This window comes from Meriones unguiculatus, chromosome 6, assembly GCF_030254825.1.
Source record: "Meriones unguiculatus strain TT.TT164.6M chromosome 6, Bangor_MerUng_6.1, whole genome shotgun sequence".
Lineage (NCBI taxonomy): Eukaryota > Metazoa > Chordata > Mammalia > Rodentia > Muridae > Meriones > Meriones unguiculatus.
In genome coordinates, this window is record NC_083354.1 from 100,812,666 (window position 1) to 100,839,329 (window position 26,664).

The 26,664-nt window shown below is 38.7% G+C and overlaps 1 protein-coding gene across 4 annotated transcripts; it reads left to right on the forward strand.

The window, feature by feature from the left end:
• Snx16 (sorting nexin 16) lies at positions 1-24,320 on the forward strand. Of its 4 annotated transcripts, none has more exons than XM_021645650.2 (8): positions 1-103; positions 1,708-2,182; positions 4,790-4,876; positions 5,859-6,007; positions 14,923-14,992; positions 21,164-21,300; positions 21,790-21,909; positions 22,897-24,320. In XM_021645650.2, exons 2-8 carry the CDS (start codon positions 1,808-1,810, stop codon positions 22,991-22,993), a joined length of 1,035 nt encoding a protein of 344 aa, XP_021501325.1. In that variant the 5' UTR covers positions 1-103; positions 1,708-1,807; the 3' UTR covers positions 22,994-24,320. The 4 variants fall into 4 exon arrangements, with proteins under 4 accessions (XP_021501325.1, XP_021501326.1, XP_021501323.1 ...); XM_021645648.2 differs by having other exon boundaries at positions 26-185; XM_060385786.1 differs by lacking the exon at positions 1-103 and adding an exon at positions 1,382-1,409.
• The last annotated feature ends 2,344 nt before the right edge of the window (positions 24,321-26,664 follow it).

Sequence of the window (26,664 nt, forward strand, 5' to 3'; positions counted from 1 at the left end):
CCGGGAGCGGCACCCCAGGCCAACCCTTCCCTCCGGTTCGCGGGAACCCGGCTGGGTGGCGGAGCTGAAGCGCTGAGCGGCTGCTCCGGTGCGGAGGGTCACGGTAGGTGTCCCGGGAAGGAGACGACCCGCCCCAGTGGAAGAGCAGCCGCGGTCCTTCACCTGAAGGCGCGGGGTGCGCCGAGGTAGGACGCGGGGGCACCTGCCGCCTCGGCGGCGGGAGGACGGGTGCGGGGTGGCTGCGGGAGCCCGACCCCGCCGCACCCCCCGGCTGCCCGGACACGCGGTCGCCCCGCAGGGGTGCAGGAGCCGAGGGGTCGCGGCCCGCGCCCACCGCGCCGCCCTGTCCGCTCCCCTGGGCCTGCGTTCCGCCACCTGGCTGTCACCCACCTCGCCGGTACCCGAGAGCATCCTCCTGGGGGACACGCGTCAGGCGGCCCCCCAAGAACGCGACACGCCCTCCGGCGGCCCCGCGGCTGGAAGTCCCCGGGGGCACACGGAGGCCGTCCTTGACAGCCCGGGCCCTCAGGGGGCACCTGTCAGAGGCCAGCCAGGAGAACCCTGAGAATCAGGCTCAGTTAGTCCTCGGGGGTTGGAGGGAGGGGGGCGGCGTCGAGAAAACACCCGAGAGGTGAGTAAGCAGCTCAGGTTTCTTGACTACTCCTCGGTGAGGAAGGTTGCACTGGCCGCGCGAGGTGAAAAGCCCTGTTTCAGCGTCTTCTCAAGTCCAGGGGAGACTGCTTGCTGCCAGTGGAGTTGAGTAAGAGTTGGGCTGGTAGATTCCCCTGTTGCTGTGTATAAACAGGCCCGTCATTTCCCCTGGTTGGGACTTAAATTTTCTGAGTTTATTATTTAAGGACGTAACGGGAAGTCATTACTTCTTTGTACTACAAAATTAATCTGACATAAAATACAACCATGTTTTGCACCCTAGATTAATCTAGAAACTAGAGCAAACTTTTAATGGTTTCATTTGGTTGACTGTAAACCTGATCACCCTTTTATTTTTCATTTACTCGATCAAGTTTACTTTTGAACGCTATCTGATTCTAAGTTTTGTTTTATTTATTTATTTATTTTACTCTCAGAACAGTTGTTGCTGGCTCTGTGGTACAGGTGTGTATCCTAGCACCTCTGGAGGCTGGAGGAAGATCAAAAGTTTAAGCCTACTTGGGCTACTTAGCAAGTTCACAGGCAGCACCTAGAAGTTATCGAGACCCTATCTAAAAATTAACTTTTTTTTTTTTTTTTTAAGGAGAGAGGTTAGAATACCTGGGTAGCATTTGCAAGTCTCTACCAAAATAAAAGAGCACTCCTTAATAATAATCTAAGGCTCTGATTGACTGTGACAAAAATGTCTTAATTTCCTTTTTTTTTTTTTTTGCAGGGCAGGAGTGGGGGCACAGTGGGTATGTGTTCGTATGTGTGTTGGGATTAAGTCCATTTAAAATGAATATTGCAAAAATAAAGGAAAGTAGACAAAAAAGATGTGTGTTATGGGGGTAAAGAAAAAAGATATAAAGTAAGTTGTTTTTTTTACCGTGCAAAGGAGGCCACAGAGATGATCAGATTAATCCTGTGTTAGGAGTATGTCTTCATTTAAAAAAAAAAAAAAAATTGAACAAATTAAAAAGAACACTTTGTTTTCTTTTGCATTTATGGTCTAGGTTGAAGACTAATACTTCGATATGTCCTTCTCATTTTTAGATAGTGAATTCCTAAGAAGAAAATAATGAAGTGCACATTAGTTGTTCTTTAAGAGTTTGGACTCAAAGGTGTTACAGGTTTGTTGCCAAGGCCAAAGAAGATGGCAACCCCTTACGTCCCAGTTCCTATGCCAATCGGAAATTCTGCCTCCAGTTTCACAAACAGCAGAAATCAAAGGAGTTCTTCTTTTGGTAGTGTCTCCACAAGCTCAAACTCTTCCAAAGGCCAGCTAGAAGACTCAAGTATGGGCAACTTCAAGCAGACGAGTGTGCAGGACCACATAGATGGTCCACCCTCAGCCTGTGGCAGTCCTCTCATTAGGACTAAGTTTACAGGTACAGATTCTTCCATCGAATATTCTGCTAGACCAAGAGACGCTGAAGAACAGCACCCTGATGTGCTGAATTGGGAAGATAGACCTTCTACACCTACAATTCTGGGTTATGAAGTTATGGAGGAGCGAGCCAAATTTACTGTAAGTATTGGCTCTGCTGCGCACCAGGAATAAGTAAAAGATTGGTTTACTGGTGTGCTTACGTGTGCGCTGATCAAGGCAAGCCTATACCTCAGATTCTTGACCACAAAATTCTGAGCCTTTTACCCAGTGAGTTCTTCTGTGCTATTTTAAACCAGCAGACATACCTCTGTAACTAGCACCTAGAAGAAGAGAAAACATTAGCACGTATAGAACTTCTCCATGCTCCCTGACAGTCAGTACCTACCCCACTCAGCCAGTATTTTTCTGGGCACCTCTATTAATCTTGCCTTTGTTTGTACTTGACATGTGATTATTGAGCACGTAGTCTTTAGGATCCGGTTTTGTTACAGCATTACCCTTGTGAGAGTCACCCTTAATCTTGCATAGATTTAGGGAGCTCATTTTGATTCCTAGTAATACTTGTGTTTTAAGGTTCTTTTAGACACCACTGCTGTGATCAGTTAGTACTGATCACTTGAGAAACACATGTATACATTTCCGTTTGAAATCTATGTAGCAGTAAAGTGGCTAGCTCACTCGACCCGCCTTGGAAGATACTGGTGAGCCATGCTCTGTAGGGGCATTCCATGCAGTGGTGGGTGCCCACTTATTCCACACCTTCCTAGTGTTGCCTTCTTCCTTCCTTCTTATTTTATGTATTCTAGTTTAGAAGGTGAATTGTCTTAATGACTAGTTAGATTAAAACATTCAAACCCTTTTTGGCTATTTGGATAGTCGCTTATACCTTCTCTTATACACCTCTGTTTTTCAGTTTTCTGTGTTCTAGACACACGTCCTTTTTCAGGTGTGTGTGTGCTGTGACTGTTTCTATCCTCTGTTGTCTCTCTTGGTGCATGTGATCAGCATAGCTTTAACAGGCCCCAGATTCCTATTTTATTACTAACAGCCTCTTCTCTTTTTCCTTCATTTTTAAGATGTTCTCTCGCTGAGTGGACTAGGCTGTTCTCAGACTCACCATGCTGCTGCCTCTGTGTCCCCAATGCTAGGATTAGGTCATGTCCACTACACCTGGCCCTGGCCCTGGCCAGCACTTCTTTAAAACCTTTGCCTCCTCTGGTGCTGTAAAGATGTTGCTGTGCCTTTGTCTAGCAGTTTCTTGTTAGACCTTTCACATCTGCAGACTGTCCAGAAGTAACTCCAATGTCCACGCTATGATGAAAGGCCCAGTCAGTTCTATTTTTCTATGAGCTCACTTAATCAGACTTTCATTTAAAAGCACTCTTCATTTGCAGTATTGCCTGTGACATAAGGCATAAAGGTGAGTCTGCTGTGCTCCATTCTTGTCTGTTACCAGTTCCACAATCCTAATAAGTAAAGCATTTAATAGATCTTGTTACACAGCGCTTAAACTGTGTTGTTTCTGAGGATGGCCTGTGTTGTTCTCTGCCCTATGCACTGGGTTTTGTTAGATTTATAAACCAGCCAAAGGGAACCATCATCTTCCCCGGTACTGTCTTCAAACATCTGGTGAACCCATTGCCCTAAACCTTTAATTCCTCCGGTAATGTTTTGTAGTTGTCCATGCAGAGGTCTTGCTGTCAGATATATGTCTGACTATTTAATGCTCTTAGAAGAGATGTATATTTATTTGTTTTCTATATTTTACCTAACTTTTTTTTTGTTGTTCAAATCTGACTAGCTTTAGTATTTTAGGGTTTGGTATGGTTTGGTTTGTTTCTTTTCTCATATTTTCAGACAGGGTTTCTCTGTGTAGCCCTTGCTATCCCCAAAAGTCACTGGGTAGACCTGGCTAGCCTTGGACTCCTACAGTTCTGCCAGCCTCTGCCTCCCAAGTGTTGGGATTGTAGGTTTGGGCCAGCGCACCTGGCTTGGTATACATGCTTTAGTATTGTGTGTTCATGCATGTTGGGCTATATGTGTTTATCGTTCACCCTGCTAAAGTCACACTAGATCAAAGACTTGTTTTTGGATTTTCCTGCAGTAGTTTTTATGTTTATTCTGCCACTTTATGCTGTAAGCTTCTGCCTGGAGGAGAGGTTCTTCAAGAAAAACTGTTGGCATGATTTTTGCAGAAACAGTGTAATACAGGATGCAGTGATCATCCTGCTGGGATGGGCTGAGAATCTGCATGGAGCTATCATTCAGAACATTCTACCGATTATAACCTGATGGCTGCTTCCTTACATTTACACATCTTATGAAAGAATGTATACTGTTAAGAGTATGCTAGGGTATGAATGCTTAAGGTGATGCTGCTAAGATGTAGAACCGAGCTGGTGAGATGGCATGGTGAGTAAAAGTGCTTGCGGCCAAGCTTTATAACCTTGGTTCTTTGCCAGGCCCCACACGGTAGAAGGAGAGAGCAGTTCCTGATTGGCACTCTGACCCGCACACATGCTGTGGCATTTTGTCTTGGTCATATTTTAAAAAGTTATTGTGGTTTCTTCACCTCCATATATTTGATTCTCTAAATGATTTCATATTTCTTGCATAAAAATTGTTGGATATACCAAGTAAAGTTTTCTACAAATGTTTGATCTCTTTCTTTCTCTACCCCCTCTTTCTCCCTCTCCCCTCTTTCAATATCGCTTTTCCTGTCTTTTTCCCTTTCTCTCTTTCTAGGTTTATAAAATACTAGTAAAGAAAACCCCTGAAGAAAGCTGGGTAGTTTTCAGAAGATACACTGACTTCTCTAGGCTTAATGACAAAGTAAGTGGTCAACTCTCAAGCCGCCTTTCAATTGTGAGGTATGCATCTGTCCCTGCATCTTTCTTCATTGTGTAACCTTCCTTGTAAGGTATCCAGTCTTCATGGGTTCATGATAAAATCATATCGTTCATTTCACTATAGTGATCATTAGTGAAATGTCTAATAGAAATATACAGTTCGCTGCATATTTATAAATAAATTGTTCTAATAAATATGAAATGCTTAATAGTACTTATAAGATTATATAGCCTCAAAAGTTTGAGGAAAATCTGCTTAATATCAGTATAATTAAAGGAAAGCGAAAAAAGTACATAATGTTAATATTAGTTCTGTTGCTGCCTACACTGTTAAAACTCTTAATAGTGGTTTAGAATAGGGGTGCTGTGTTCTTTAGGACCAGGCAAGCTCTCAGTAAGCTTTGGCCAGGCTGCACTCTTATCCGCTGTCTCTGGGGAAGCATCGGCTTCCAAGTTCATTCAGGTTTTGGTCAGAGTTTAGTTTCTTGACGTTGTCGGACAAGGCATGTGTTTGATTGATGGCTGTCAGCCAGTGATCATTCTTAGGGCACGGATCCATGCATTTATGTGGGTTCTCCATCTTTAAAGCTGCAGCCTAACTTTTTTAAATGGGCTAGTCAGCAGTCAAATAGATAATGCACCAGAGAAGATTCACAAAGCCAGCTAGGCAGTACTTAACTGTTTATGAAATGAGAAATGCAAATTACAGCTGTAGTGAATCTGACTCCTTACCCACTGGGATGCCTAGAAGGAGAAGGTGGGAAAGAGCATGAGCAGGCACTAGTGTGGAGCAACTGGAATGCCTGCAGACACAGCTGTAGGAGACATCAAGATGCAAAGCAGAAAAGGCTTAGCTGGTTAATTATAAGCTTGTTTGGTGAATAATTTAACATAGTTCACGGTATAAAATAGTGTTCAGTTCGTGTAATTGAGTTAAACATTCTCTCTCTCTCTCTCTCTTTCAGTTAAAAGAGATGTTTCCAGGCTTTCGATTAGCACTTCCTCCAAAGCGCTGGTTTAAAGATAATTACAATGTGGACTTTTTAGAAGATAGACAATTAGGATTACAAGCATTTCTTCAAAACCTAGTAGCTCACAAGGACATTGCTAACTGGTATGTAACAAATTGAAGTAAGAGATTATAAAATCATTTCAAAAACTAGTTTAACCTGAAGAATAAAATTAGGTCAGCTTCATAATGGAGGGTGGGGCTATAATTACTTCTCTCAAATACATGGAATTGTCTTGTTTTGTTTCAGTTGAGGATTTTATTTAGCATTTCATTTGTATTAAAACTTTAAATATGAAGAGAAAAATCTCAGTGTGCAAAATCCTCAAACTACCCAGCTGTAACTTAATTTTAGTACCCAACATTAGCAGTCATGTAGACAAAATGGCTCACATAATGCTCATTTTTGGTTAACGTAAAAATAACTTTGAAGCTAATATTTTTTATGTCTCTCCAAAGTAATATAAAAATTAGGAAGATAGATTAATTCACGTAGTAACGTAAAATTTCTGGAAACATTGAATAGTATGAAAAGAATTGAAGGGTTTTTGGTTTTTGGTTTTGTTTTGGTTTTTTGTTGTTGTTGTTTTGCTTCTGAATATAAGAAAATCCTTTCATGAATTACCATGTTTGAAGGATTTATGTTATTAGAAAAATTAGAGCTGTTTTTGAAAAAAACAATGAGCAATAGCATATGGTATGTGTCTGCAGCTGTGTTGTTTTTCAAATAATGATGGAAAGTAACTGCGAACCCCCATCTCTTTCTCCGATTTTTTCACTCCATCTTTATATATATTGCCTTCAACCTTCCCTGATACCTGCACACTCTTCATGAACATCCTGCTCTTCAGTGGACAGTGCCTCAGCTTGAAGAATAGTCTTCAGACAGTTTTTGCCCAATTTCTATATCATTATCTACCCAGACCATATGTCGTCTTTCACCCATCCCTTACTACTTTACTCTCTTCTCTTAAGTTTTAGCACTCACTCAGACTTGTCGACTTTTTCTCTATCACTGCCATGTCCATCCTGGAGCAAGCATGTCTCAACCTTAATTCTTGTAGTATTTCCTGCTTATCTTCCTCTCCTCGTTCACACTTCTTTCCATAGCTCACTAGAGCCCCTGATCTTATTGCAGTGCAGATTAATGATTTCATGAAATCATTCTGGCCCCAGCCTCCTTGCCTATCTTTCCAGCCATGAGTTTGTTCTTCTCCATTTACCCATTCTGTGTGCATGTGCCATATCATCACTTCCTCTAATGTTACCCTGCTTCCCAGTCTTTAAATATGCTAAATCCTGCAAAGGCAGCATTTCAAATTACTGCCCCACTGTGTCTCCTATACATCCCAAAAGTTTCAACACAGGCTTCACGTCATTAAGTAACTCGCCTTTTTGACTAGCCCCTTGCCTTTCCACCACCAAAAACAGGGTCTCCTCTTTTTCATAATTTTTGCGGGAGCCCTTCACTGTCTTGAAAGTTGTCTCCTAATGCTTTAAGACACCTGTGGTGCGTAATGAACGTCTGTCTTCTAGGTAGGATGGCATTGACTTTGTACAAGTCTTAAGAATTGAGAAAATAGCACTTAAGTCAGAACCAATACAGTTTAGTTCTCATGGCACCAGTTACAAAAGGCTAGTTGCTACTTGACTTTCATCACATTTTGGGTTGCACATTATTTTTGTGATTATTTGGGTTTGTTTCTTTCACCAGATTGTAAGATCTAGTTATGTGATTATTTTATTTACTGTGCAGTCCCATGCTTTGCATAATACGGACTGAGTCAGTTCTCAGTATCTCTTGGATGGATGGATGGATGGATGGATGGATGGATGGATGGATGGATGGATGGAGAGATGACAGAACTGTTAGTATTCTATTAGAAAAGGGAAGTTTGTACATATGAATATATGTGTGTGTGTATTTCTCAAAACACAAAAAAAGAAAGATTATCATTAATGCCAGGATAAAAAAAAGCAGTAGCGAAAATTAGTACTAGAAAAGGCCTTTAAAGTTTATCTTATACTATACCATAAAGAAACATTGTAAGATAAGAAATCTATTCATACTTTCTCTTTTGTCTTGACCCATAATCAGTAAGCCTGATGTCTTTGTACTAAAAATGTGCTAAATTATACTCTATGGACCACTTTAAGTAACTTTTTTTATAATCTTATTTTTAAGAAGCAAAATGTAACCTATTTAGATGCATATTTTTTTTTTAATTACCAATTACAGATTTTAGTCACTAAAAGTTAGGCATTGCAGCCAGGTGTAGAACAGAAGCCTGGAATATCAGCATTTAGAAGGTAAGCCTGGAAGATTGTACATTTGAATTAAGCCTAGACTACCTAGAAAGTCCATGTCAAAAACAAAGTAGATGAAATAAAATCAATCAAACTACTTATCAGTAAAAATAAAAAGAAGAAAAATGTAGATCAGTAAAAAACATATTCCTTACATGCACAGGGCTCTGGTTTTGAACTCAGAACTGCAAATAAAAAAAGAGTAGACTTAAACTAGGCATGGCAGCACAGACAGCACTTGAGGAAAAGGCAGTTAGATCTCTGTAGGAGTTCAGGCTGGTTTCTATAGTGAGTTCCAGGACAGCCAGGGCTATGTAGAGATAGCCTGTCAATAAAAAAAAGTTTACTTTGTTAAGGTCATTCAAGATTCCTGAAACTAGAGAGTTGGCTCAGTGGTTAAGAGCACTTGTTCCTCTTGCAGATGATCTGGTTTCAGTTCTCAGCTCTCACTTGGTGGTTTGGAACCATCTATTATTCCAGTTCCAGGTGACACAAGTCCTTCTTCTGACATCTCTGTGCAGGAGGCATGCACATAATATATTTACATACATGCAGACAGAACACTTACACACACAAAATAAATCTAAAAATGTTTTTTAAATGATCTCTCAAACAGCTCACTGAGCTTTGCTCAATTCAAAAATGTATATTTTAGGAAAATGAACATTTCTTACCAAATTAAGTAGATGAAAGTTTTCATTCCTAAGTGAGGTATCCCAGAGGCAGAAAGACACACACTCACTTATAAGTAGATACTAGACCTATAAGATAGGATAAGCATACTAAAATCTGTACACCTAAAGAAACTAAACAAGAAGGAGGACCCGGGGTAAGGTGATGAATCCTCACTTAGAAAGACAAATGGGAAGGACGCTGGAAGTAGGAGAAAACAAGAAACAGGACAGGAGCCTACCATAGAGGGCCTCTAAAAGACTGCCCAGCAGTGTATCAAAGCAGATGCTGAGACTCATATTCAAATTCTGGGCAGAGTGCAGGGAATCATATGAAAGAAGGGATAATTAGTAAGACCTGGAAAGGACAGGAGCTCCACAAGAACCAAATATATCTGGACACAGGGGTCTTTTCTGAGACTAATACTCCAACTAAAGACCATGCATGGGTATAACCTAGAACCTCTGTTCGGACATAGCCCAGGGCAGCTCAGTATCCAAGTGGCTTCTCTAGTAAGGGGAACAGGGACTGTCTCTGACATGAACTCAATGGCTGGCTCTTTGACCTCCTTACCCATGCCCCCACCCCCACCCCCACCCCCTGTGGAAGGAGCAGCCTTGCTAGGCCACAGAGGAGGACATTGCAGCCAGTCCTGAAGATACCTGATAAGCTAGGGTCAGATGGAAGGGGGAGGAGGACCTCCCCTATCAGTGGACTTAGAGAGGGGCAGGGAGGAGATGAGGGAGGAAGGGTGGGCTTGGGAGGAAATGAGGGATGGGGCTACAGCTGGGATACAAAGTAAATAAACTAATTAATATAAAAATTTAAAAAAGAATATTAAAACTTAGGAAGTATCTAGTTTACCTCAGCATGTCTTGGCCTATATCTATTATCTTGTCTTACATCATCAGACATTTGGGTAATCCACTTAATTTATATTAGAAAATAGGATACTTTTCTTTGTCATGAAGTATACATTATTTTTTTCTGAATGATATGTAGCATTTATCTTACAGTAAAAGAGGTTCCTTAAATTGTTAGCATAAGATAGTGAAGAGAAGGATTATTCATCTGTCATAAGAGTTTGTCCCATAACTTCTTGGCCTCATGTTCTGTTGGGAAATTTGGCTTTTGTTTGAATGAAAAAGGGAGGTTTGTAAACTGCTGCTGTGTGTGATGCAGATTAGTAAAGTAGAGGCACTGGAAGGAGGGCAGTACTGGAAGTAAGGTTGAGATTGGGGGTAGGAAAATGTATGGATCAGGAAGGAAGAATGAGAAAATGTATAGTAATTCCGAGGCTGCCAAAGAGCTATTTACAAATTCAAAAGCTGGCGGTATTCCCCTGCTTTATTTTTGCATTGTCTATCCACCTTTGAGGACTGTTTACTCTACAGACATAAATGCTGCCTTCTCAGCCTGTCAGAGGCTGAATTACTTGGAGCTATTCTGCAGTCAGTGGTGCTGCTCCTGTTGCACTCGGTGCACAGACTTCCATGGTCTCTTCAGGCTCAAGTCACATAGTAGAGGGAAGAAAGGAATTCACTGTTCAAAGACAAGACTTTATTGTACTTAAAAACATAGGTGAGAAAGTCTTTTATTTTTTTATGCTGAGAAGGGAACAGAGGAAATCCCTCCCAAGGGAGAAAGAACAGATAAAATTTCTACTTTATGATAGATCACTACAAAGAAATGGATAGTTGTGTACCATATACTCCCAGCACTCAGTAGGTGAGGCAGGAGGGTCTCAATTTTCAGACCATCCTGGCCTAAATGAGAGACCCTGTTTGTTTGTTTGTTTGTTTGTTTGTTTGTTTGTTTTTTGTTTGCGGGTATCAAAGTGTTTGCTCAGTAGTTAATAGCACTGACTGCTCTTCCAGGGGACCTAATTTCAAATTTCAGCACCCCTACAGCAGCTGACAAATATGTGTAATTCCAGTTCTAAGAGGATCTAACACCCTCTTTTCTTCTCTAAGAGCACTGTGTGTGTGTGTTACACCAATGTACACATGGGCAAATACCCATCATATACATCTAAATATCAAGAAAATCAAAAGTAAACAAAGATCAAGTTTAGTGTATCTTCATATAGCCAACTAATTGTTCATGTATTAAGTTATTCTCTCCTTTCTGATAGACTATGCACACTTAACTTTCTGATCACCTGTGCTATTGATCACCTGTGCTATTTAATGACAGCTATTGTCATTAAACAGCTAGCAGCTCTTAGTAGTTAGAATTACTTCAACTGCAACAGGAGAAAGTGGAGGGAAGATGAAAGAAAATTAAGAACTCTTTAAAGTTTAAAGTATTGAGAATATTGTTTTCAGCACTGTTGATAAAACACAAAGCAAAAACAAAAACAGACTGTTTCCATGATAACAGGATTTTATTAGAAATTTTACCTGTTCAACAAATATTTACTTAGAGCTTATTGTATGAAAATATAGCTATACAAAGATGAATTGGGTGTTGGTCCTGTATAAAGTGAGAAGATATGCCCGGAAAAGTGATAATGGAAAGAAATATATCTTTTAGTGAAGGAAATGTCAGAACTTATGACTGGCTGACATTTGAACTAGTCTCTAAAGAATTAATGATATTTGGACCATCTTTGAGACAGTGAAGAAGGATTTGCCAAATGAAAGAGAATTTTCTAATTTTACAGAAGTAAAGCCTACAGGTTATATGCTGGGAACAGCACAAAATTTGGTTTGTCAAAGTGAAGCACATTTATTTGCACCGTCTCAGTTAAGACACATCTGTGTCTTAGGTTCTCTCTTACGCTGGCATAGCACCATTGATGCACCACAGCAATATTTAGTATTCTTTGTTTTCACAAGCATGTCCATGTTTTTCTCTTTTTAAGCTCTTTAATCTCCCAGTTAAACCTTAAGAAGTCCTGTGAAAATAAGCTTTCAGACAGTAGCACCAGACTTAGCAGAGAAGGGGTGGGAAGGGACCTAATGAGAAACTCTTGTGTATAGTACTAAAATCAGCTGAACCATGAAGATGAAGAGTCAGGTTGAGGTGGGAAAGCTGACCCCAGGGTAATAGCCAGTGTGAATAGAGGCTCATTAGCATGAGACACAGCTTTAGATACAAGGATCTAGTTCGCTGGAGTCTCAGGAAGAAAATTAACACTAGGCAACTAATTGCTTTATGCCAGTTCTGAGAACCTAGCTCTACTCCATCTGTAGATAGTATGGTGAAATATTCTGGCTCAAAAAGGACCAAACTGGTTTGTAGAGGCTCTAGTGGGTGGAAGGTGATCAGACTGTTGCACTACACCTCCCACTACTTCAAAACTTCACTTCCACCCACGATTCTCATACACTATGACTGTCCCGCACCAGCCGTGCCTCCTCAGTCTTCTTCAGTGTTATGGTTAGTGTCTTTTTATCTGAAGTCCCTCTAATATTTTTATACAGTGGCTTCTGTGCCAGATTTGGTATTACTATTTTTAGTATACTTAGATTTTGTCTTAAGAGGCAAGGTTCTGCTATATAGGCCAGACTGGCTTCAGACATAGAATCATCCTGTCACAGCAAGTGAAGTAGAAAGACCATTTAGCTGCTAAACTATTAGTCTTTCAAACACTGGGAAAGTCTAAAGAAATAAATAATCTATAAAAGACAAAAAAGGACAAGTAACAGTAAATATAAGGTAAAGGCTTGATGAGATATTTTATTAGGAACATAGTTTAAAAGTACAATTGAACTCTTAAGAACACCTTTTTAAGAGAATTAAAGATTCAAGTTACAGTACAGAATCCATTAAACCTATGTCATTTAGTGGAGAAGTTTCCATGCTGCTTTTCATAGTGGCTGTACCAGTTCACATTCCTATCAGCAGTGAATAAGAATACCTCTTTCCTCACATCTTCCCCAGGACTGCTCATTTTCTTGATGAAGCCATTCTAACTGGGGTGAGATGGAATCTGAAAAAAGTTTTAATTTGCATTTTCCTAATGGCTAAGGAAGGTGAACATTTTTAAGTGGTTATTAGCCATTTGTGTTTCTTCTGAATTTTTGGTTCAATTTATTTATTATTAATTGGTTTTAACTGCTTTTTTTTTTCATTTATTTCACTGCTGTTGTTTTTAACTGCTTCTGTATTTCATCCCAACTTTGTCCTGTCAAACCCAAGAACAGTTGCTTTCTTATGACTCACTTGTATCTTAAATGTAGGAAAGATGGATAGATAGATAGATAGATAGATAGATAGATAGATAGATAGATAGATAGAGAGTTGGTGGGTATGGTTATAATTCCTACTTCCTACACTGGAAGACTGATGGTCCTGTTCTACTCTGTGCTCTTAAACCAGTTTCAGTATTCTAAATGCCAGAACTTGAGAGTGGTACATGCACCTGAACATGTTCAGAGAAGTGGCCTAAAAAGAAGTATTTAACCAGGGTTGGGGATTTAGCTCAGTGATAGAGTACCTGCCTAGTAAGCGCAAGGCCCTGGGTTCTCTCCTCAGCTCTGGGGGAAAAAAATTAACAGAAACAAAACATAAGACAAAATAATTTTCAGCTAGAAAGGGGCACAGATTTATACAAGACAGATGTTAGGTCCATCTCTACCACATGCATTATGTCACTGAGAAGGTCATTTTTCTGTCTAGACTTTGATATCATTTCTGAGATAGAGAAACGAGTATCTTGCCTTCCAGAGCAGCTGTGAGTGTGAGAGTGGTATGATTCATTGTGAAAGTATGAGTGTATTGGTGTTACTTCTAGGATATTAAGCGTTAGAGGAAGTGGAGTAACATCCGTAATGCTTGGTTTTATCATATAAAAGATTTGGTGTTACCCTGAATGGTCCAAAGAGCTGAACAGACACTCAGAGGTGCCTTGGGGAGACAAAGTACTGCTTAGTAAAGAAAATAACTGATTTCACCCACAGGGTGGTTTCTGTAAAAAGACAGAAATGGAGCATCACCTGTTGTTGCCTGAACAGCAGAGTTGGTGGTTCAGCTACATCACATTGAAGTTCATCCATGATCATGGATGGACATTTGCTTTTTCTCAGCCTCCCTGAACATGTGTTCTTTCCACATAGTATTGGAAATATTTAACAGTCTCCAGTTTGCTTACCATTTGCTTCTTTGCTCTGTCTTTTATGTTCCTATTTTGCTTTTGAAGAGATCTCACTGAATAGCCAACTTATGTCTTCGTGATTACACAGCCTTGTCATTATAAACCTCTCTGGCCCAATATGACCCCAAAGCCCCATTATCTTTTTAACATAGGGTGGTGTCTCCTTTATGTAGTATGTCAATTAATCCTATGCTTGTCTTTTACAAATAAGAGAACTTTAAACTGCATGTATATGTGAAGTTCTGTCTCAGGCTCAAAACTGCTATTTAGAAGAAGAGAGCATGTTTAAGAGGAAGTTTGATGGGCTGCCCATCAAACTTAACCCATAGTGAGGAAGTTTGATGGGCTACCATTTTAACTCACTGCCAATGACACAAGTATATCCATGGGAGTATTTCATTATATAAAACACTTGCTAATTAAGGGATGGTTAGAATTGTTCCTCTTAATATCTTCAGGGAAATATGTACATGAAATAATAAACATAGCAAGGGCAGTTGTTAAGGTATTTAAGAGTAAAGGCTTTTCAGACCTTAGTAACTTTTCCCCAAGGAGAGTGTAAATTAAGAATCACTTTCCTTCATAGCAATTTGACAACTATTCAGCTGTTGATACTAAGGCTTCTTTGAAAGTCAGAGTGAGAATGGCCACTGTTGCTCTTCTCTGCCGTTATTCTGAATTGTGTTGATTGTGATATGGTTTGTATATATCTACTGTAAACTTGTAATTTTTATTTATATTTGTAAGATCCTATGAATAGCATAATACCTTTGTATCTTCTGTAGTTTGATGTTTGCATGTGGCTACTAATGTGAATACATTTTTATATTATCTGCAAAACTGTTTGCCTCACACATTGTATAGCTTCAATGTACCCTTTGCTTTCTGCTGTCTTTTGTAAACCTAGTTGTATGCCACCTAATTTTTTGCCTTTGAAAAGCCTTGCAGTGAGAGAATTTCTTTGTCTGGATGATCCACCGGGTCCATTCGATAGCCTAGAAGAAAGCAGGGTAAGTGCTGTATTATATGTCATATGAAAGAGGAATAATAATACAGTACAAGTACGACAGTGTTTCTTGGATGGATTAGCAAACAGCAATATATTATTAGTTCAAACTATAGTGGCTGTGGTAAGACAGCTCTTAATGTTTGGATCAAAAGTTTCTTTCATTGAAATACATGGATCTAGTTTAGTGAAAAGATAAAAATTCATACATGGCATGTAATGAATGAAAATCTAAAATGAAATTCTTTCTACTTTTTTAATGCTTAAAATTAATAAAATGCTACAGGACTTAGATTTGTTTCATTTGGCAATATGATTTTATGATGATCATTCCTTTTCTAAGGCATGCAGGTGAGGAACCCCCTGTTACATTCAAATTGAGCTGATCTTCAGCGGGAGACAGGATTGTCTTGTTAGCAATTCAGCTCATGTTTGATGGTACTCAAATTACGATAATTGACGCATTAAAGTGGCCCATTTCTTGAAGCAATAGGCTAGATTCGCAAAACAGATTTGGTAATAATAGATTAGCTGGAATTTTATGCAAGTTTACCCCCAAACGTTTAATGGCATTTAAATGAAACAGATTTAATTGGTAGGCTTGTAGTTTTGTGCAGTTAAACTGTAGCACTTCTTTGTGTTAGAGTAAATGCTGTAGCTGTTTTAAAAACACTTTTATTGTAGTAAAATCTTCAGAAGCTGTATTCATTTGTTATTTTGTTATTCCATTGTAAATTTACAGCTTAATAGTTTGTAGTATTGATACAGCTATGGAACCATCATCATAATCTAGGTTAGAATATTCACATTCCCTCAAAAATTTTTCCTCAAAACAATCCCAAGACAACCCGTAATCTGCTTTCCTTTTCTATAGATTCGCTTTTTCTGTTTGTTCATGCAATAATGTGGGGCATGTTTATGCATATAATTCACATACCGTGTACATAATCTTTTGTGCATATGATGTGTTTACATATTTTAATCTTTTCTACCTTTCACATAGCATGTTTGCATGTTTGCAGGGCATCCCATTTTATAGCTTTTATCACCGTTTTTTAATGCATGCATCAGTTTGCATTTCCTTAGTTACTAACTGAATGATTGTTTGCAGTTTTATTCCATCATAAGTCATTATGGACAATGTCTTTTAAACACTGGTACATGCATGCTTTCCTTTCTCTTGCGTTGTTTTCTGGGAAAGGAATTAAGTTCTTGTAATGGATCCTGATGTTTAACTTTTCGAAGAAACTGAAAAACTTTTCTAAACTAATGGACTGTTTTACCACTAATAGTTTAGGAGTTTATGTTTCTCCACACCATCACAAACATGTGACGTTATATAACTTCCTTTTTGCTCCAAGATTGTTTGTCTTCTACACCTTGGATAGGTCATTTTTGCCTTCTCTATCAAGCTAGAGGAAAATCTATTAGTCAGCCTTTAATTGTATTGTCATTTCCACATATATGATGGATACTTTTACTCTGTTTGGAACATCTGTGTTGTTGACCTTTGATAATCTGATTGTGGTGCATCAATACACAGCCCCTATGTTCATCACACTCAAGCTTTCTGAGCCTGGAGGCTGACCCTTTGCCTCAGGTGTGGAGGTGTCCTACCATTACCTCCTCAAGTAGTTTTCAGTCCCCTACTCTCTTCTCCCTGTGTCTCCTTGCAATTTTCATTTTGTTGTATAACTCTGAAGTATTGTTGATTTTTCTTTAGTTACTTTTACTTGATTTTTTTTTTCATTGTTTGCAAGACTGGATTGTTTCCATTGGTTTGTCTCCGAGTTCCGGGATTCACAGTTCTGTCCTCTCAGGTCTGCCACTCAGTATCTCTTACTAATTTTTATTTTAATCCTTGTTTTTTTTTAATTCCAGAATTTTCATTTGCTTCTATTCTCCATTTACTGAAAAATAAATATATCTTTAATACTTTTGGTTTTAGTGTATCCAACATACAAACTGCTTCAAAAATCATTATTCTGTATACCATTATTGAAGGTCATTTAGAGATAGCTTCTATTAACTGTTTAGGGTTTTTGTTAGTTTGTTTGCGCTGTGTAATTTCTTTATTTTCTGCATGTTAGCACTTCAACAACACTACAACCATAAAGAACAATTTCCAAGTTCTATTAACTGTTATTTTTCCCAGATTGTGCTTGGTTTTTTGTTTTGTTTTGTTTTGTTTGTTGTTGTCGTTGTTGTTTTCATATTTCCTATCATTTAGTTGACTCTAGACACTTCAACGCATTTAGCAACCTTCGGTCCGGTTTCTGCTCTTTGATTGATGTTACTGGCCTCCTCGTGTCCTGTGAGGCTTGTCTCTACAGCACATGTAGTCACTGGATTTGGCTCATTTTCTTATTGTGACCTGGTGTGTTTGGGAAGTTCTGTTTTAGGTGGATAGTGTGTGCTATAGAACAGCTGGCATTACTACTTCCTTATCTCATAGAGCTCATGGTTTCCAATCCTTTCAAGTAGTGTTTATTCTCCTACAATACAGTTCTTAAACACTTTTAAGTTTTACATTTTTTCCTTTTACAAAAAAAAAATCTTTTAAATATTTTTAATTCAAAATATGCACTTGGCTAGTTGGGAAAGAGTGGGAGTTGGCTTGTGTTAGAGTTTATGGAACTCCATATTATCTTGCACTAGGGACTAGATTATTTTTTTGGCAAGGGGAGCTGACCAGTTCATTGCCATATTGTTTGGAATGACCAGTTTAAATAAATCATTAAAGCTATATTAAGCCTGTACATTCAACAAAGCAATGTGGAATGTAACTCCTAGAATTTTTCTGTACAATAGATATAGTTTCTCGTAACTGTATTTGAAAATGAATATCTATTTAGAAATTCTCCACTGGCTCTTTTACTTAAACCCAGAAATTACTACAGTGGCTTACAACACAGGTTGCAGTTTCCTCCAGTTGCCTCTTATTTAAGAAATGTGTAAAATGACAACAATCAACATCTTTTCAGTACAAGTTGAAATTAATCAAAAGATAAAAGGCCTACTTTTTCAGACTGCACCCTATTAAAAGAAGACATTTCTAACCCTCCAAATCATGCACCAAGGAGGAAACTAAGGCTGGGGTGTTATCTTGGACTGACCCTTGAAGAAATTCAGAACTGTACCTCTGTGGAAATAAATCACTGGAAGAAAGGAGGTTGGGGCACACTAACAGTAAATAGGTTGTGATTGAAGTGAGCAGCAATAATCGCGTACAGTGACACATAGCACTAGTAGGTGGACCAGTGCTGGATTTGGCTTAGATGAAGACCCAGTCTCAACAATCAAAGAAATGTATCATGGATTCATATTTTTTAAAGGAAACATTAGGACTACAAATAATTAAAACCTAAATCCTTAGACTTTTTGTCTCCCACTTAAATTCCAAGCTTGAGGTAGTCTGCAGTTTAGGAACTTAATTTTTATTGTTCCCAAGTTTGAGAAAACCAGAAAGGCATGTGACAAATGTCTCTGAGTTGAGACATGTTTTGTAGAAGCTGCTGCTAGTCACAGAAGATTATGTACATCTCATTCATCATCATTTAACAGTCCAAGCCATTCAGAGCAGTTTGGGATTGCTTGTTTTCTAAGAATGCAGACTATTTTGAGGTCTCACTAAGGGCTAAATTTTTCTATCAGCATATTTTTTCTGATGGTTATTCTGAAATCGTAGTCCCTAGGGTACACCTTTTTTAAGATAACACTCCTTTGTGGGGATGGTTTTTAATCCTGGAAGAAACCCAAAGGTTTATAGAATGCTTACTTGTAGAGTAGAATTTAGCTTCACTACATTTGGAGAGATATTCCCTTTGTTTGCTCTGTCAGTTGACGCATCTTCTCAGCAGTGTGTTTTCCCAATGCTGCCTATTGGCACTCATCTATAATGTTATTACCCTTTTAATTCTAGACTGTGTGTCTTGGATAACAGCTGGAAATTCTGTATTAATAGCTACATGAGGTGCTTCTATAATTGTCCCATTATAATACTTCATCATATTTTCTGTGATTTTTGTATTCTATACTCCAGGACACAAATGTTAACTGTAATTTTTTTTTATAGTAAAACTTGTTTTTTATTCCAGTACTTTAATTGACTTGGCCTTTTTTAGTGGGTGATCACTCATCCCAATATTGCTTATTGAAGTGGTCACCTTCCTTCATGAGCTAAAATTTCCCTGTACCAGAAATCATTCCCCTTGCCTGTTTGTAGCCAGTCAATTCTGTTTGAGTTAGTGTCCCCTCAGGCCAGTTCCAAACAGTTCATTACAGTAGCTTTAGAAGCATACAGTCCACAGAGCAAGGTTCTCCATGTTGATTTTTTTTAGGTTTTTTGTTTATTTTTTTTCTTCAAAAATTGGCTATTTATTCTTTCCTGGGAATTTTATAATCAACTTGTAAATTCCTTGAAAATCCTTTTGCATATTACTGAGAATATTCTTCAGTAAAGGCTTGGTTTCTTTCCCTCCTTCCACTTTCAAGACAGTATTTATTCTTAATCATTCTGTTAATAATTCTGTTTTATAATCTAAATTTTTTCGATTGACTTTTTGGATTTTGTGTGTTTATTTCACATCCCTACTATATCTTTGTAGGTCCTTTTGAATTGTCTGTGTTGCTGTTTTCTTACAGGCCTTACCTCCACAGTTTTCCCTTCTGGTCCCTAATATCATGCATGACATTTTCCTGTATTAATGTGTTTGCTAATATTCATGGAAATTAATTGAAATCATCAAGTGTCATCGTTAGATGTTTTCTGTGAGCTGTTGGTAGTTGTGGTTTGTTTGTTCACTTGTTATTGTCTCTTTTTGTGGCTAAAGAAATTATTCCCTATTCTTAGTTTGCTATGTTGTAGGATGTATGTTTCTGTGTGCTTTTGATGGTTTTATTTACATTTGTAAGGATAATTTTATGAGCGGTCTTTTCTTTAAACATCACAAATTATTCATAGATTTTCATATGATAAAGAATTATTTATGAAATAAAAATCCTTTTATTTGCTGAATTTAGATGGTAATATTTTGGATCAAATTCCTGAATGTATTGTTTTCCTTTCCATCTCTTGGTAAATCTAATATCAGGATTTTTCCAGTGACCTAAACTCAGGAATAGTTCTTCTTCTGCTGTTCCCCTGACTACTTGAATACTGTTAATGGCTTTTGTTACCTTAGTCTTCCTTTAGATTATCAGAGTTTAAATAACCAGCTCTATTGTTTTTAGTAAATGGCTGTAGTTTAGTCAGATTATCTATTCTGGGGGGCATGGGAAACAGTTTTGTGGGGTTTTTTAGAAATTGACGTTTTTATCATTTTAAAAATAAAGCCATGTACTCATCAGGGTATCAAAGGAGATGCTGAGACTCATAGCCAAACTTTGAGCAGAGTTTAGGGAACCTTATGGGAGAAAGGGGAGATAAAAAGACCCAAGAGGGTACATGAGCTTCAAGGGAGACAGACAGAGCCAAAAAACCTGGGCCCAGGGAGTCTGCACCAACGAGGAGCATTCATGGAAAGGACCTAGACCCCCTGCTCAGATGAAGCCCTTAGGCTGCTCAGTTTTCAAGTGCATTCCCTAGTAAGGGGAGCAGGTGCTGTCTCTGACATGATTTCAGTGGTCAGCTCTTTGATCACCTCTCCCTGGGAGTGCAGCCTTGCCAGGCCACAGAGGGAGATGCTGTGGCCAGCCCTGATGAGATCTGATAGGCAGGGAAAATAGAAGGAGGTCCTCCCCTATCAAGGGATTAGGGAAAGGACATAAGGGGAGAAATGGGGAGTGGGTAGGACTAGGAGGAGGTAAGGGTCCCTACAGCCAGGGTACATAGTGAATAAGTTATAATAAATAATAATTAATTTAAAAATAAAGCCATATAATGCTATTTTTCATTTTCTTACATGATATTCTATTACTTTCTCTGTAATTGTCTCTCTACTTTCAGTGTTTGCTACTTAGTGTTCTCAATGATGAGAACTTACTGGTTCCCCTGGTGCCTGGGAACTGAGTTTCAATATAGTAGTAATCTAAAAAGACAAGAGTGAAGAACAAATTGTTTGGATTTTTACATATATTACTTTGATATCTGTGTTCCTAACTCTTTAGAAATACTTTCGAGAAAAGACTTGCTTTAGTACATAATTTTTCCTTTGCCTTCATGTTCTTTGTAAAGGCTTTCTGTGAGACTCTGGAAGAGACTAACTACCATTTACAGAGAGAACTACTTGAGAAGCAAAAAGAGGTGGAATCCCTGAAGAAGCTGCTTGGGGAAAAGCAGCTTCACATAGACACATTGGAGAGCAGACTCAGGTAGGTCACGGCACTGCTAGTTGCAGGCTGGCTGTGCCGGCGCTAACACTCTAGGCTCCTAACACTCTAGGCTCCTTGTCCTTTAAACTTTAATGTGGCTCAGGAAACTTCTGACTCCAAAAGTCCTGGGCTCTTGGCCTACTTCCTTATAAACTGTTTGAATGTAGGAGGCTGAACATTTAAAGATAAGAAACCTCAGGAAGATAAAGCTCTAGCTGATTAAAAAGTTAAGAGTTTTCATGATATACTAACTTCTAACTACAAAAGCTGGAGTTTGCCTCCTATTGGTATATTCTGAATGCATGTAGAAAAAAAGTCTAAATTACTACAGCCACTGATTTCACTGTCAGTTCCCTCATTTTAACAGTTAATTGCCGCATGACTGCATAGGCTAAGCCGCTGGAGGCTAAGAAAGCTGCATGTTTTCATGACAGTGAAGGCACACCTGTATCATTCAGAAGAAATAACTTTCTGTTGTAACACTTTTAGAACATTGTCTTTAGAACCTGAAGCGTCACTGTATGTGTCACGAGCAGAAGGTGGACAGATCCTAAGGGTGGAGTCCTCTGTACTTCAGGTCAATCGGGATGTCTTGGATGAAGAATCTAGGTATATAATTGACTAAGTTAGGGCTGCTATGACTGTGGTGAAGCACCATGAACAAAAACAAGTTGGGGAGGAAAGGGGTTAATTGGTTTATATGTTCATTGTTGGAAGGAAATCAAGACAGGAATTCAAATAGACAGGAGCCTAGAGGCAGGAGCTGTTGCAGAGGCCAAGGAGAGTTGCAGCTTAATGGCTTACTTCCTCTGGCTTACTCTGCCTGCTTTTGTAGAGAATCCAGGACCACCAGCCCAGGGATGACACCACCCACAGTGGACCAGACATTTTCTTATAATCACTAATTAACAAAATGCCTTATAGGCTTACCTTCAGCCCAACCTTATGAAGGCATTTTCTTAGTTGAAGTTCCTTCTCTGATGACTTTAGCTTGTGTCAAGTTGACATAAAATTATCCAGGACAATAACGTTTACTACAATCTGATCATTTAAATCCAAAGAGTACTCTTTTTGAACTTTTGTTACTATATCATGAATCTGCTCATCAAAGAAAGAAAGAAAAAAAGGAAGAAAGCCACCCTAGTTAGTCCCTAAGAAAAGAGTTTCCTGGCCAGATAACCTTATCTAACTGGCAAACTCCAGGACAGTAAAAGAGTTTGTCTTGGAAAATTAGGGAGAGGCCAGTCAGATGGCTCACTGAGTAAAGGTGTTAACCACTATCCAGTTCCTTGGTGCCACTCAGTGAAAGGAGAGAACTGACTCTCTTAAGTCATGAGTACACACATACAATCTAAATAAATGCATGTAACTTTTAAACGGATAGCATATGAGGAATGACACCTAAAGCTAACCTCTGATTACTACAAGCATGCACATACATGTTCATGCACACACAAATACATTTCTGATTAAATAAATGATTATTTTCCATTAAATATATAAGTCGCCTTTCTGTGGGAAGATAACAGTAAAGTGAGAGCATGTATTTGTCTGTCCCTTTGTCCCCTTCACTGACATAATCCTCTTTCTTTACAGAGCTGATAACAAGCCACATTTCAACTCTAGAGAAGCCAGAAATGCAATAGCAGACATAGAAGTCGCACAATTGGCATATAATGCTGAAGATGACTAATACTGCTGACAGTTCCCTCCATTTCATCATTTCAGCAGATTTTCAGCAGAGAGCCAGATACCACCCTAAAGACTGAAACAAAGAAGAACAGGAATGCACATGTAAAAAAGTTTACATAAAGTTATTGTTGTTGTTTTTTTTAAGTGATTGGAATAGGAACTATATTCACTGCTGCTTCTGACTTTTATCCAGCATTGTATTTACTACACTGAAGAAAAAAACTAGTTAGAATTGTTATCAGGGCCCTTATTCTTAAATACATTACATAAATTATTACAGTGTCTTGCCTGTATATTGCTCTAAAGTACTGTGGTTGTGTGTGTGTGTGTGTGTGTGTGTGTACGAATGTGTGTGCTTGCTTGTCTTAAATCACCAGTTATAATAGGTGAAAATTAATTGCATGTTAGAATCTGGGTAACGTCTCTATCTCAGACATGATATGGGTTAAAATCAGTGAACACACAGGGAAGATAAATATGAAACCAGTTTGAAATGTTGATATGTCTATCATCTCTATATAAAAATTGCTTATTTAAAAAAAGATGACTTTCTAGAACCAAAGATAATGTGTTTTGAAGAGCTGTAATTAGATAGGCAAAGAAATAAAACAGCCTTGATTTAAATGATGGTTAATTAATGTCAAGATACTTACTGTAAGTGTGCTGCTTTATTAATATGTTATACTTGGATATTTTCTGCATAATCTTCAATTCAATTTTCTACCCATAAATTCAGTGGGGTTTGCCTCATTCAGAACACTACCTCTTTTTGCTAATCAAGGCATATTCTTTTCAAAATATATTACAGTTCTGAGGCAAGTGTGTTACAGAAAAACAAAATAAATAACCACATATACTGCAAAGTTCCCAAGTAGCTTGACTCCTGGTGTTGCATTTGTATTTTTGTGTATGTGAAGATGTTATGCTGTATTATGATTTTGTTTATAATGTATTTAGCCAACTGATGCACTTTATAATTAAACTCATTTGTGCCAAGTTCAATTGGTGAGTTTCTTTAGTAAGTAGAGTTAACTGGAAGGGTGATATGCCTTTACTCTTATTACAGAAGTCTCCCAGGATCTTTGAGCCAGGCTTGTGAAATAGATATGCTTATTTCAGCTCAGTGTGCAGTTATGAAAATACCTTGTTTCATCTTGATAGTGTCAACTTACATGCTTTCCATTTCTACTGTTTGCATATTATTCTTAATGTACATTGTAATCACAATTCCATCTTGGAATCCCAGTTGGCATTGGACTACATAAGTTTTCTAAAATCTGAAAGAACCTCCTGGAAGAATAAAATAAAATCTTAATTTCTCCTTTTCAGTATCTTTTTTTTCTTTGTTTTGTTTTCTTTTTTATTGTTTATTATTATTCATTACCTTTTATTAACTCTGTATCCCAGCTGTATCCCACTCCCTTATTCCCTCCCAACCCCACCCTCCCTCCAGCTCAGCTTCTTCCTGCCCCTTTCCAAGACTACTGATTGGGGAGGACCTCCTACCCTTTCGTCTGGTCCTGTTTTATCAGGTATCTTCAGGGCTGCCTGCAAAGTCCTCCTCTGTGGCCTAGCAGGACTGCTCCTCCCTTGGGGGTGGGGAGGTCAAAGAGCCTGCCATTGAGTTCCTGTCAGAGATAGTCCCTGTTCCCCTTACTATGGGAAACCAATTGGTTCTTGAGCTACCACGAACTTCGTCTGAGTAAAGATTCTAGGTTATATCCATACATGGCCCTTGGTTGGAAAAACAGTTTCAGAAAAAAAAAACCCTGTGCCCATCTTAAGATACATATTGAGAAATAGTTGTTTAAAATTCTACTAACACAAGTCACTCATGTTAACCTTTGATCCTACAAGGAGAATACTTTTTAACAGAATACTAAAATTAAGTCTTTGTCAGAAAACACAGAATCGGAGCATTTTCCTCAAAGGGTATGAAAAAAAATCTGCATAGTTATACTTGGAGATAGAAATATTAATAAGTTAGTCTGGTTAGTCATGTTAAATTATTGTAGGCTTTGCAAAAAGCATGAAAAGAAAGATCGCTTAAGTTACTCAGTAACAGCCGGGCATGGTGGTGTACGCTTTTAATCCCAGTACAGAATCCCAGGCAGAAGCAGATAGATCTCTGTGAGCTCAAAGTCAGCCTTGTCTACACAGTGAGTCCAGGATAGATGACACTACATAGAGAAACCCTGCCCGGGGAGAGGGGGGAGCCTGGCGGGGGGGGGAGGCGGGGGGTAAGAAACCATTTGACTCTAATAAAACAGTGATCTTTGCAAACTGCAATATGTTGAAGTACTATATGCCTGTTTTAAAGGGAACTAGATACTTAAAATCCAGCTTCTCAGGATATATTTAAAGTTCTAAATCACTGACAAAGTTTGTTTATTAGGTGAACTACTATTATTTATATTTAGAGGTTGCATATTTTACTTTTACATTTTTTACTTCTGAGTATTATCCCCATTTAATAATGACTTTTCCATTTACAAGAACAGCTGTGTTGTTCAGATGCTGACCACATTCCTCCTGTTTGCTTTCTCTATTCTCCCTGTCCCTGCAGCTTTCATAAGTCAAATTCCATCTAATAGCTGCGCTTCACAGGAATGGAATGAACTTACGATTTTTTTTTTTTTTAGGTTTATACTTGAAATCTTTGGTATTCTATAAAGACTTTGTGAATAGGTGCCATGCCCTTTAAATCAACCAGTATTCACTTAAAAATTGGAATGTAGTTGAAACAAAAGGTACTTGTGAATAAACTTACAACTTAAGACTCATGCTACTGATTTGCAATAAGCCAAATTGTTCTTCCTTAGAAACGTATCTTGAGGTTAGATCAGTGAGTTTGGATAGTACATTTAAGATGTTGGCAATTAGGAGGCCATCAAAGGACAATATAAAGTTAGGACTGTGGGTTGACCACAGTCTCAAATGGGACATACATTACCTGCCTTTGTACATCATTTACAAAGATCTACATCATTATGTACACAAAGCAAAAAGCAAAACAGCCAGGGTGTGCATGAAAAATGAAATGGAATGCTTTGTAATAGAGCCTAATGAGGATAAGTTGAGTCTTAACAGACTTAATACAAGGTTTGTAGCTGAAGTGAATGTGATCAAGGAAGTAGTACTACCTTACATACAACTAAAGTCCTTAGGAAAAGTGTAGTAAAGGTCTCTTCCATGGACTTCTGAGTTGGTCTTCTCATCTAAGTTTGTTCTTTTAGACATCAGCCACTGTCCATGAGCTAAGTGTAAATGGAGACTATTTATTTGCAACCCTTATTGCTTTGTAAATTGGGTTAGTTGACTCTTGATGTTCTTGTGGTGTTCTTGCCCCCTCGCAGTCCTTCTATCCTTAACCCCTACTCTTCCATAGGACACCCAGAGCTCCTCCTTATGCTTGGCTGTGAGTCTCAGCATCTGATTCGATCCTCTGCTGGGTGGAGCCTCTCAGAGGATGGTTATGCTAGGCTCTTGTCTGTAAACATACCAGGGTATCATTAATAGTGTCATGGGTTGGCTATTTCCCCTGGGGGTGTGGTATCTTGAGTTTGTCCGTACATTGGTTAGACATTCCCTTAGTCTCGGCTCTATCTTTATCTCTGCATATCTTGTAGGCAGGGTAAATTTTGGGCTGAAGGCTTTGTGGGTGGATGGGTG

Coding starts and splice junctions, on each gene's coding strand:
- Snx16 (XM_021645650.2), top strand. CDS start 1,808: ATGGCAACCCCTTACGTCCCAGTTCCTATGCCAATCGGAAATTCTGCC. Junction 6,008..14,922: donor CACAAGGACATTGCTAACTG/GTATGTAACAAA, acceptor GCCTTTGAAAAG/CCTTGCAGTGAGAGAATTTC. Junction 21,910..22,896: donor GTCTTGGATGAAGAATCTAG/GTATATAATTGA, acceptor CTTTCTTTACAG/AGCTGATAACAAGCCACATT.